Raw genomic sequence first — 13322 nt, 5'->3', positions numbered from 1 at the left:
GTTCTTGTGTTCACTTTCCTATTAAAAACACTTCCCTCCTGGACCTTATTTAACCCTTTAACATACTTAAATGTTTCGATCATGTCCCCCCTTTCCCTTCTGTCCTCCAGACTATACAGATTGAGTTCATGAAGTCTTTCCTGATACGTTTTATGCTTAAGACCTTCCACCATTCTTGTAGCCCGTCTTTGGACCCGTTCTGTTCTATTATTCTGTTCCTCTCTATTCTATTCTGTTCTAGTCTGTTCCATTCCGTTCTATTCTGTTCTATTATTCTGTTCTGTTCTATTTTTCTCTATTTATTCTATTCTGTTCTCTTCTATTATTCTGTTCTGTTCTGTTCCCTTCCATTCCTTTCTGTTCTATTCTGTTCTATTCTATTCCTCTGTATTTATTCTATTTATTCTATTCCATTCTGTTCTGTTATTCTATCCTTTCCATTCCATTCCATTGTTCCTCTTCCCCTTCTATTCTTCCTATTCCTCTTCCTCATCCCGTTGATTTCTTAATCTTTGTCTACAGGAGTTTTCAAGAACATCGTTCTGTGGGTGGGGCCAGATCACGATTTGGGGAGGAGTTTGAGAATGGGTGGAGCCAGAAAAGCAGGCGGGACTTGGCTAGGGGAGGAGCTGGCTAAATTCACCGTAGAAGAGCAGTTCCCAAACCAGACGAGATGGAGAAAGAGTTATCACCTGATAAAATAGAGAGCCCAGGTCTTGTGGTAGATGTCCCCCGGTTGTCCTTTTATCCTGGACTTGCCCTCAACCTTGTTGTTGACCCTCAGCCAGCCAGGACTGGTCCAGGGGCTGCCGACCAGTGAGAGGGGTCTCTCAGCATGGGCCATGATCCGATGGAAGAGGGGGATCTGTGGGGAGAGACCACAGCTGTCTCTGGGGGTGGCCTGATCAACACTCAACCAGAGCGTTCACACGATCGTTAGGTCTCATTGACTTTGACCCCGTTAATCCCGGAGCTCTGCGGGTTGTCCCCCAGTTATGACCGCCATCGAGCCTGCCCATTACATCCGCTAAGTTGCAGCAGTCATAAATTGGTTACCAACCCAACTGATCAGCGTTTTTCCCAGTGGTTGTTAGACAAGGAACTTCCTCCTCCTCCTCCTCCTCCTCCTCCCTCCATCTTCTCATTTACTCCTGAGATCTTCTCCCTTCTAACACTGATGTTACTACCTAGTTGGGTAATGAAACATCTACAAGGAAACAACCAAGTTCAGAAAGCACAAAGGACCCCTTAGTAGTAGTCCTCCTCCTCCTCCTCTTCCTCCTTGAAGTCCACATGTCATAGAAGAGCCAACTTGGCCTACCCCTGGGCTAGCCGAACTCACCCTAAGGTTGATGTCTTCGGGAGCCAGCTCAAAATACTTCAGTTCGAAGTCGTCCACGCAGCGGTCACTGTAACTGTAGGCCCGCGTGGAAAAGTCGGAGCAGCCAATCGGCCAACGCAGCATATTGTACTCAATTCCTGCAGAAGCGGAGAGAGAGAGAGAGAGATAGGGGAAAATATTCCGGTCGTCTAATTTCCGCAATCGGGGAAAAAAGAAGAAATAAGGATACAAAATTTCACGTCCACCCAAGAAAAATAAAAATAATGCCATCGATAGCATCTCATAAAGCTGGATCTTCGTCAGTGGCCGTCTTATTCCTTCTCCCTCCCGATGCTATCTCTTTTTATGCTATGCCTTTCGGTCGATCCGTTCTCACTGCATTATATTTTTCAAGGAATTGCTCTCTTTTCATTCTCGAGCATTCAGCGGATAAATCGAGTCGATTAAAAAAATTATAAAAGCATTGCAAATATCTTATTATTTCTTCGTTCCTAATTTCACCTTTTGCTAATACTAATGAAATTTATTACAGTGATAGATTAAAATGTATTATTATTATTATTATTATTATTATTATTATTATTATTATTTATTAGATTTGTATGCCACCCCTCTCCGAAGACTCGGAAAAATGTAGCAGTTAGACACATATGCATAGATATCTTATATATTTATTTGTTTGTTAAATTTTATTGGACTTATCATATATATTTTCTTTCTTTCATATATCCTCTCCTCTAAGTTCACTTTACCCTTATATATATTACTACATGTCTGTTTTTCTTCCTATGTATTTGTGTATTGGACAAATGAATAAATAAATAAATAAAAAATAAATAAAGGTACAAAAACTGAAAACAAATTCAAATACAATCTTCCTTTGTTTCTAATGTAGCAGAAATGTGGAATGCAAGAACGAATCATGTGCTTTGTTATTGTCTTTTCTATGTTTGTTTTTTTTCTTTTAAATTTGAATAAAAAATTATATTTAAAAAAAAACAATTAAAAATTAAAAAGCAGAACCCACTTTGTTTTGTTTCTTTTTATCAAATGTTGTCAGTTTAATGAGGTTTTTTTTTTTTTAATATCTTCTGGATTTTTCAAAGAGGATGCCTCACAAAAGTTGACATTCTGCTTTAAAAAACAGCCTAAAATGTGCTGGTTTTTAATCCTTGCTTTGAGAAAGCTGGACCGTCGGGCTGCTAGCTTTCTCTGAGCTGGTGGTTTTCATCTGTTGTGGTTGGCTCTGGCCCAGCTCCTGCCCCAAGGACTGTGGATATGGGGGAGACATCCACATGCTGCAGGCCTGTTTTGCCCCCGGTGGAATCTGCTGATGAAGGCTCCTCTGACCAAGAAGACATGAGTGACAGGGAGGAGGAGAGTGGGGCAGACAGCTCAGAAGGAGATCAATTATCTAGCTCCTCCTTGGATTCAGAACAAGAGTTAATGATACAGCCACGCATGCGGAGAGCGATGCATAGGCAACAACAACTGAGAGATTATTATCAAAGAACATGAGGCCACCTGTGGTTGGGTGGGGCTGTGGTCATTAGTGAGGCTGCTATAAAGAGCAGCCTGTGGGTTTGGCCATTGAGGAGGATTATCTGACCCTTGTGTTTCGTGACTGCTTTGCTGACTTTGACCTTTTGTGTGCTGATTTTCCCCCGCTTTGAAACTAAATCAGGGCAAAGTGTGTTTCACTTTGTGAAAGAAGAAGGACCGTGAATTGCCTCACAGCTGCAAGCTAAGTATCACAGAACTGATAAGGGACTTGTACCAATTACCAGTTTGTTTGGAGACGAGGGCTCTTGGCTATACCAAAAGAGGGCTTGGTTTAAGTGAATTTTCCTTATAAAGAACATTGTTTTGAATTTTCAAACGTGTGTGTGTCTGAAATTTATACCTGTGAATTTTTGGGAGGAGTCTACCAGAGAGCCCGACAGAACATCATCCAGCGGTCATTCAAAATTTTCTCACCTTCTTCGGAAAAGTAAGAGCGGAGAACTTGGTTTTGGGCTTCATAAGACAAATTCAGGATGTTGATAGCTGCAGAGTCAGTGAGCGAGCCGCCAAAGCCTTTGATGGATTGGTACTGAACGGAAGGATCGTAGGTGTAGACAATCCCACCTGAGATGAAAGAATGAACAAAGTAAGGAAGGGACCTTGTAGGTCAACTAGTCCAACCCCCCAGATTTACCTTGTAGATTATTGTCAATTATTGCCAACAGTACGGAAAGCCTATGTTGTCGTTATATTGACCAAACATCCTGCTCCTCTGTCCTATCTAAAGTTAAAGGTTACTTGCTCTACTCTCTGTGTATTTAGGCTAAAATTTACTTACTTATTCAGCTCTTCTGAAGTTCTGAGTAATAAGGGATCGGGCAGCATATAAATTAAATTAGATTAAATTAAACCTTCTATTGTTCTAGCTGAGAACAAAAGGTTAAACTAACAATCATGCAATCACCTGCTTGCTTGATATGATCTGGCTGTATGCTGGGTAGTTACCAGTTAGCTATCTTTGGGGTAAATAAAGTCTGGGAAAAAAGGAAGTTTCTGCTCAGCTCAGAGAGATTTCTTCCTAACTTGGAGAAACTTTGCTCAAGAAATCATATCTCTCTCTGTGTGTAGGCCATTGCCAGTTATTGCAATGATAGGCAAACCTATCTTGCCAATAAAACATCTCATTATTCTGAATTATTTAAGTTATACTCTCTATGTATCTCGGGTAAAGGTTACTTGCTTATTCAGTTCTTCTATTGTTCTAGCTAAGAGGCAAAAGTTAAACCAGCAATCATGGAATGCCCTCTGCGGATATGATAGGATTAAAACCTACCTGGTCAAAGATAACCAACTCTTTTGATTATTTTAAGGAAATAATTATTAATTTAGGGTTCTGTTTACTTAAGGAAAGTTATTTATTTATTTGTTTGTTTGTTTGTTTGTTTGTTTGTTCGTTCGTTCATTTATTTATTTATTTATTGGATTTGTATGCCGCCCCTCTCCGCAGACTCGGGGCAGCTAACAACAGTAATAAAACAGTATATGACAATAATCCAATACTAAAAACAGTTAAAAAACCATTATATAAAAACCAATAATACATACAGACATATTAAAACTCTTTTGTTTGTCTAAAGGAAAAACTAATAAGATACTCTTTTGATTATTTAGCCATCCTATCCTATTTCTGTGTGCTATGTGTTAGATATTAACCATTTACGTTGTAATTAGTTTAAGTGAAGAATTAATACTTTATATTTGCACACACAAAAACTGATTATAAATAATAAACTGGCAAGTCTAGGGGAGAACTGCAAATCACAGAGATTTCCTGGCCCGGACAAGCTTTATTCTAGAATTCATGTCTCCATGTCAGTGATTCCTACATACCTGAAGCTCCTGAGTTGGCACCTACTTTCCCTTCACTCCGTTCCAAGCGTTGGCCGTCCCTGCTGGTTGTGTACTTGACAAAGCTGCCGACATCAGGGAGGGAGACCGGGTCCACCGTGTCACAGTACGTTGCGTTGCAAACGCACACCATTGTATTTTGGCGAAGGAATTTAGGACTACAGGGCTGGCGTGCTAAAATAAAACCAAAATTGGACAGCGGAAAATAGGTGAATTAAGACTCCACACAAACACACACCTACCAGCACAATGGAGCCCCACCCACTTTTCCTTCTGGCTCCACCCACAAAAGATGTCTTTCCCACTGACCTCTGACCTCGACCATCCCTAGGAAGATGAGGAACAGCACTCCCAAAGCATCACGTGTCTCCATAGCAGCCCTGGAACATCAGCCTGCGAATTCTAAAGAAATTTGCCTGCAAGGGGCGAGAAGGAAAGATGTATTTTTTGTTCTGGCCATCATTTGCAAAGCAGTTAATTTATTCGTGCAGGGTTCTTGCAGCCCAAATCCTAAATCTGCCCCTTATTCTGTTCTGCCTAGGCTCGGCCAACCCCAGAAAATGACATTCACACAACCAGGGAATCACACCGGGTTCATCTAAAATAGATGCATTTCAGATTTACAAACTAAACAAGCATTATTCAAAAACTGGGCAATGGTCCATGTCTCAATTAGTTGTCCGGGCTGAATTCCAAGTGGATCATTAAAGTCTCTGATAAGAAATTATTTACATTCCAGACTTACATCATTCTGGCACAAGTTCCGGAAAAACAGGATGGATATTTGATACAGTGTTCAAGAAACAAACTGGATTTTTCTACAGCATGAATGGGCTACTTGGCATGGCGGAAAAGTTGTTTGTCACAAATAGTTCTCTATATAAAGGGAGGGTCTTGGTGTTAGTAGTTGTAGGGAACATTTGGCCACGCCTTGTCACTATATAGTGACAAGGCATGGCCAAGTATTCCCTAGAGCTACAAACGCCAAGACCAAGTCAGAGGACGCCAATGCCAAGTCAGAGAAGGATGAGGTGGAGCCACTGCTAGATGCACGGGTGAGAGGATCTGTGTCCAGACAAAAGTATTTGAGAAAAAAAGGGTCTTGGCATTAGTAGTTGTAGGTAACACTTGGCCACGCCTTGTCACTATATAGTGACAAGGCATAGCCAAGTATTCCCTAGAGCTACTAACGCCAAGACCCTTTCTTTCTTAAATACTCTTGTCTGGACATAGATCTTCTCACCCTTGCATCTAGATAAAATAATAATAAAAATGTTTTTAAAAAATATAAAATTAAATATAAAATTAAAATGATAAAATAATAAAATAAAATAAAATATAAATTTTAAATGATAAAATAATAAATAAAATAAAATATAAAATTTAAATGATAAAATAAAATACTAAATTAAATTAAAATAAAATAATAATAAAATAAAATAAAAAAAGAATAAAATAAAATATAAAATAAAATTAAAAAATGGAATATAAAATTAAAATGATAAAATAAAATAATAAAATAAAATAGTAAAATAAAATAATACAATAAAATAAAGAAATGAAATAAAATAATAAAATAAAAGAAATAAAAAAGGTGAAGTCATTATTCAATAGGTGAATCACTACCATTCTACTTCCTCTCGCCTTGGGTCTCAGCTGGTGTCAAACCAGGAAACAGGATGAGTAGATCTATACAAATAGGCCACAACCCTCCCTCTCGTGCTATCCAGATGTTGATAACCCAGCGACTGATAAGGGCCAACAGGGTCGTCCTTCTCCGGGTCCCTTTTGCTAAACAGTGTCGCTGGTGGGTTCACAGAGGAGAGCCTTCTCAGTGGTAGTTCCGGCACTCTGGAACCAGCTATCTCCAGAGATCCAGACTATGCCCACTCTACTGGCCTTCCGGAAAGCTCTAAAGACCTGGTTTTTCCGGCAGGCCTGGGGCCACTGATTAGAGGATACACCTTCGAGATCTGGCCTACAAATGATGCGTATGGTTTTCTTGTGGGTTTTTTATTGTTTTTAAACTGTTTTTCATTATAGATGTTCTAATATTAACAGCGTTTGTCTTATTCTCTTTGGTTGTGAGCTTCCTGGAGTCCGCAGGGAATTGGACAGCTGACAAATTGAAATAAATAAATAAATAATCCTGCTAGACTGACAATTAAGTTGTGGGTAAAGGCGGTTTTATTTACAGACTGATCTAACCGTAGCTGACAGCCTGCAGCGTTGAAAATCTGTTGGCCTTGTGGAAATTTTCCAGACTTAAAAAAAAAGAACAAGTTTTTAGAGGAAGTCCTTGACTTACATGTTTTTATTTCAATGTAATGTTGATTTATTATTGTTGTGAGCCGCCCCGAGTCTTCGGAGAGAGGCGGCATACAAATCTAATAAATTATTATTATTATTATTATTATTATTATTATTATTATTATTATTATTACAACAGTTCATTTAACAACTGTTCAAAGTTGTAAGGGTGCTGGGGGGAAAAGTAGCGTCCATCGTTTAAATGACCGTTGCAGTATCCCCACAGCCAAGGGAACAAAATCCAGATGTTGGCAACTGGCTCATAAGAACCTAAGAAGAGCCATGCTGAATCAGGCCAAAGCCCATCGAGTCCAGCATTCTGCGTCACACAGTAGCCCACCAATTGTCCATGGGGATCTTGAGCAGAAGGAGAAGGCAAGACCCTCCCTTTCCCTTGACCCCCAACAAATGGGACCCAAGGGAACCCTACCTGCCTCAACCAACATAGAGATGGCACTTGGACATCCGTTTCAATAACCATCTATGATACATTTGGCATCCATGAATCTATCTCATCCTGCCTTGAAGCTATCAAGGCTGACAGCTGTCACGACCTCTTCTGGAAGGGAATTCCATCAACCAGCGACCCTCTGGGTGAAGAAATATTTCCCTTTCAACCCCCCCATATTTACGACGGTCGCGGCGACCTTCTGACGAGCCAAAGCAATGGAGATGCCAAATCTCTTTAACAACCATATTGGTAACCGAACAATTTGCATTGTTTTGTTTCACAAGATACGGCAAGAAAGGTTGTGAAATAGGGGGAAACCTCTGTTAAACAAATGTCTCGCTAAACAATGGGAGGTTCCATTGTGGTCGTAAGTCGGGGACTACCAGTACTGGTTTTGGTGTCAGCTGTAGCTAACCCAATCCTGTGTCCTTTCTCCCCAGTTCAGAAATCTTGTCAGTCAAATAGCCACCATCGTATCTACAACGAAAAGTCCTTCCAAAGCTCATCAAAACAAAACAAGCGGTTAAAATTTTTGGTCCGTCTCGACAGAGGTTTTACACCGCAATTGATTTGTCGTGTGGTTTCCCAGATGTGGTTATAAGACAATTTATTATGGCATCGGACCAGAATATCTCCGGGACCAACTTCTGCCGCACGAATCCCAGCGACCGGTTAGGTCCCACAGAGTTGGCCTTCTCCGGGTCCCGTCGACGAAACAATGTCGTCTGGCGAGGCCCAGGGGAAGAGCCTTCTCTGTGGCGGCCCTGGAGATTAGGACTGCCCCCACCTTCCTCGCCTTTCGCAAACTGCTCAAAACCCACCTCTGTCACCAGGCATGGGGAAATTGATTCCCCTGGGCCCTCTCCACTTCAGAAGAAAAGGATTTAGGGGTTGTGATTTCTGACAGTCTCAAAATGAGTGAACAGTGCAGTCAGGCGGTAGGGAAAGCAAGTAGGATGCTTGGCTGCATAGCTAGAGGTATAACAAGCAGGAAGAGGGAGATTATGATCCCGCTATATAGAATGCTGGTGAGACCACATTTGAAATACTGTGTTCAGTTCTGGAAACCTCACCTACAAAAAGATATTGACAAAATTGAACGGGTCCAAAGACGGGCTACAAGAATGGTGGAAGGTCTTAAGCATAAAACGTATCAGGAAAGACTTCATGAACTCAATCTGTAGAGTCTGGAGGACAGAAGGAAAAGGGGGGACATGATCGAAACATTTAAATATGTTAAAGGGTTAAATAAGGTCCAGGAGGGAAGTGTTTTTAATAGGAAAGTGAACATAAGAACAAGGGGACACAATCTGAAGTTAGTTGGGGGAAAGATCAAAAGCAACATGAGAAAATATTATTTTACTGAAAGAGTCGTAGATCCTTGGAACAAACTCCCAGCAGACGTGCTAGATAAATCCACAGTAACTGAATCTAAACATGCCTGGGATAAACATAGATCCATCCTAAGATAAAATACAGAAAATAGTATAAGGGCAGACTAGATGGACCAGGAGGTCTTTTTCTGCCGTCAGACTTCTATGTTTCTATGTATGGTCTGTATGAGATGTATGATTGTTTTTATATTAAGGGTTTTAAATTGTTTTTTAAGTATTGAATTTGCATTGTTTCTTGTTGTGAGCCGCTCCGAGTCTTCGGAGAGGGACGGCATACAAATCTAATAAATAAATAAAATAAAAAATAATATAAATAAATAAAATAAATAAATAAAGTAAATAAAGTAAATAAAGTAAATAAAGTAAATAAAGTAAATAAAGTAAATAAAGTAAATAAATAAAATAAATAAAATAAATTAAAATAAATAAATTAATTAAAATAAATAAAATAAATAAAATAAATAAATAAATAAATAAATAAATTTAGTCCTCAAGTCGACGAAGTCAAAAGTACCGTACAAAACATCCCCTCCTTATTCTGCTCTGCTAAAGTCACTTTTACCCCACATTCCACAGTCCCGACACACATTCCTCCTAATTTGCCACCAAAATCACATTTGTCCCCCCCTACTGCGATCTTGAAATCACTTTCCCCCTCCATTCTACAGTCCATGAAACTTCCACCCCTCTTTTTTTCCTGGCATCGTAATAAACACAGTATTGTAGGGTACTTTCTTACCTGTCGAATGCTTTATTTCAGACCTCGGAAAGCTGATGCGAGTTGCCAGGGAGAAGAGAGTAAAGTCACAGAGTGTTGTAGCTACCGGCTCAACTCTTCTATGCTAGGAGGAAAGCCAATAGAGTGTGTTGGGAGTTGGGCGTCATACAAATTGAATGGAATTAAATAAATAAATACTTCTGGCAGAAAAATGTATGACGCTCATTTAATTTGAGAGCTTGGAAGATCTGACTGGCTTGGCTAGAAAAATACAATTTCCATTGAATGTCAATTATTACCTGGATGAAAGCAAAGGAAGTTGGACTTCCTGGGGGAAAAAGTAGAGAACTGACGCTGCGTCAGCGATTCGGAGAAGAATGAAGAAGTGGACAAAGAAATATCTTAAGATCACCTAAAAGTGCTCCAGGCAGTTGCTCCTCAAAAGAGACCACATGTCAATTGTCTCCAGCAGGTTTTGATGCTCCAGAAGACTGTCCATCTTCCTCAAAATATGATTGACACCTTCAGAATGACGCTGTTGCTGTGCACGGACTGACAAAGACAGCGCTGACGCCGTTGCACACAAATTGTGCAATTGGCGGGCCACTACCAGTAGGAACCTTCTCTGGTGGTGTAGCTTGGTGGGCAAAGCTTGGTTGTAAAATCTCCATTCCTACCCCACTGTGGGGCCAGCCAGAGGTGGTATTGGCCGGTTCTCTGAACTACTCAAAATTTTCACTACCAGTTCTCCGAACTACTCACAATTTCCGCTATCGGTTAGAAACATAGAAACATAGAAGACTGACGGCAGAAAAAGACCTCATGATCCATCTAGTTCTCCGAACTTCTCAAAATTTCTGCTATTGGTTCTCTGAACTACTCACAATTTCCACTACCGGTTCTCTGGATTATTCAAAAGGTTCGCTAGCAATTCTCTGAACTACTCAAAATTTCCACTACCGTTTCTACAAACTATTCAAAATTTCCACTACCGGTTCTCCAAACCTCTCAAAATTTCCTCTACCAGTTCTCTGAACTGCTCAAACTTTCTACCACCAGTTCTCCGAACTACTCAAAATATCCATTATCGGTTCTCCGAACTACTCAAAATTTCTGCTTCCGGTTCTCCAAACTACTCAAAATTTTTGCTTCCAGTTCTCCAAATTACTCAAAATTTCTGCTTCCGGTTCTCCAAATTACTCAAAATTTTTGCTTCCAGTCCTCCAAACCTCTCAAAATATCCATTACCGGTTCTCCGAACTACTCAAAATATCCACTTCCAGTTCTCTGAACTACTCAAAATTTTCACTACCGGTTCTCCGAACTACTCAAAATCTCCACTTCCAGTTCTCTGAACTACTCAAAATTTTCACTACCAGTTCTCCAAACCTCTCAAACTTTCTACCACCAGTTCTCCAAACTACAGTGATCCCTCTATTATCGCAAGGGTTCCGTTCCAAGACCCCTCGCGATAATCGATTTTTCGGGATGTAGTGGTGCGGAAGTAAAAATACTATCTGCGCATGCGTGCCCCTTTTTCCATGGCCGCGCATGCGCAGATGGTGTTTTTACTTCCGCACCTAGGAAGACCCAGCAGCTGAGGAGCCGCCTGCCTGCCCGCTTGTCCGCCGCTTTTCCGCTTGTCCGCCGCTTGTCCGCTTGTCCGGCCACCGCTTTTCCGCCCGCCGCTTGTCCGCCGCTTGTCCGCTTGTCCGCCGCTTGTCCACCGCTTTTCCGCTTGTCCGCCGCTTTTCCGCTTGTCTGCCGCTTTTCCGCTTGTCCGCCCGCCGCTTTTCCGCCCGTCGCTTGTCCGCTTGTCCGGCCGCCACTTTTCCGCCGCTTGTCCGCCCGCCGCTTGTCCGCCGCTTTTCCGCTTGTCCGGCCGCCGCTTTTCTTGTCCGGCCGCCGCTTGTCCGCCGCTTGTCCGGCCGCCGCTTGTCCGCCGCTCTGGGAGTTGAAGACCCAGGGAAGGTTCCTTCGGCCGCCCAGCAGCTGATCTGCTCGGCAGCGCAGTAGCAGCGAGGAGCCGAAGATGGGGTTTCCCCGTTGCCCAAACTCACTTATTTTAATTTTTTTATTTATTAGATTTGTATGACGCCCCTTTCCGTAGACACTTAACAAATATCTCACTCAGCAACAGAAATTCCAGGAGTGCTTGTTCTTTAGAAAACACTTAAATTTGGCTAGCACACGCAGTGAGTGTTTTAATATCCAACATAATGAACAATGTTTGCAAACAACAGATGCAGAATTAATTTTCAGAATGTCTGCCATTATAGATGATCTAAACTCATTAAAACTGAGTCTAAAAGGCGTTACGGAAGAAAAACATATCGTACCGGGCCAAAAGTAAGACAGACCTGAAAATGATCTGGGAAAAAAGATGCCACATTAAATATACAAATGACAGCGTCTGATGTTTTAATAATGCAAGGGGTAGGCAGAATGCAAACCGGGAGAACGACCTGCATTTTTTTCCTATATTGGATTTACGAAAGAAGTTAGTTCAAGCTTTGAAGAATTTTGCGAGAAAAGGAAAGAGAAGAAAAAGTTATAGAACATTATTTAACAAGAGGTTAAACAAGCGTTGTTAACCTAATCCTACGTAGCTTCTCTTCTGGTAATCTCACACTACTAACTAGAGTTTACAAAACTTTTGCCAGACCAATCCTTGAATACAGCTCACCTGCCTGGAATCCACACTGCATTTCGGACATAAACACTCCAGCGATTACTTTACCAGAAGAGCCCTCCACTCCTCCACTTGCAACAGAATACCCTATGCAACCAGACTTACAATCCCAGGTTTAGAAAGCTTAGAACTACGTCATCTTAAACACGACCTAAGCATAGCTCACAAAATCATCTGCTACAACGTCCTTCCTGTCAACGACTATTTCAGCTCAACAATACCTGAGCACACAACAGATACAAACTTAAAGTAAACGGCTCCAAACTCGACTGCAGGAAATACGACTTTAGTAATCGAGTAGTTGATGCAGGGAACTCACTACCTGACTTTGTAGTACCATCACCTAATGCCCAAAACTTTACCCTTAGACTATCCATGGTTGACCTCTCCCGATTCCTAAGAGGTCAGTAAGGGGCGTCCCCTGTCCTAATGTTTCTCTTACTAGTATCATGTATATAAAAGATTGTTATATCTTTGTATACCAGCAATACGTACATGACAAAAATAAATAAATAAAAATATTTGGAATGAAGGGATTCCGGGGAGTTCAAATCTCACCACCAGCTCAAGGGTTGACTCAGCCTTCCAATATGCGCCACGTGGGTTGATTCTTGTGCCAGGGTCTCCCAGGGGTTGGTGTCGAGAGCGAGGGATTTGAAGGAGGCTCTCAATATGTCTTTATATTGCTTTCCTTGTATTTTGTATACTGTAAAGTCCTACATAGCATCGGACCAGAATACCTCCGGGACCGTCTTCTGCCGCACGAATCCCAGCGGCCGATAAGGTCCCACAGAGTTTGGTCTTCTTCGTGTCCCGTCGACTAAACAATGTCGTCTGGCGGGGCCCAGGGGAAGAGCCTTCTCTGTGGTGGCCCCGGCCCTCTGGAATCAACTCCTTCCTGAGATTAGAACCACCCCCACCCTCCTCACTTTTCGTACGTTATTAAAGACCCATCTATGTCGCCAGGCAAGGGGGAATGGAGAGATCCCCAGGCTATTAGGGTT

At 41.5% G+C, this 13322-nt stretch overlaps 1 protein-coding gene across 5 annotated transcripts in view; it reads right to left on the bottom strand.

Annotated features, from left to right (window-relative positions):
* Positions 1–13322, bottom strand: part of LOC139175423 (lysosomal acid glucosylceramidase-like) — a 53760-nt gene that overhangs the window by 5252 nt on the left and 35186 nt on the right. For 4 of the 5 annotated variants that reach the window (XM_070766540.1, XM_070766539.1, XM_070766543.1 and 1 more), the window contains 5 exons: positions 5063–5169; positions 4736–4927; positions 3320–3469; positions 1343–1479; positions 693–865 (listed from right to left, as the gene is read on the bottom strand). In XM_070766540.1, the coding sequence (XP_070622641.1) occupies positions 693–865; positions 1343–1479; positions 3320–3469; positions 4736–4927; positions 5063–5126 (716 nt within the window). In that variant the 5' untranslated portion in view covers positions 5127–5169. Of the gene's footprint in view, positions 1–692; positions 866–1342; positions 1480–3319; positions 3470–4735; positions 4928–5062; positions 5170–9647; positions 9743–13322 lie in introns of those variants that run through there. The other variant, XM_070766542.1, reaches the window with a different exon arrangement.

The sequence above is a fragment of the Erythrolamprus reginae genome, chromosome 13 (genome assembly GCF_031021105.1).
Source record: "Erythrolamprus reginae isolate rEryReg1 chromosome 13, rEryReg1.hap1, whole genome shotgun sequence".
Lineage (NCBI taxonomy): Eukaryota > Metazoa > Chordata > Lepidosauria > Squamata > Dipsadidae > Erythrolamprus > Erythrolamprus reginae.
This window is presented reverse-complemented; position numbering and strand designations above follow the sequence as displayed.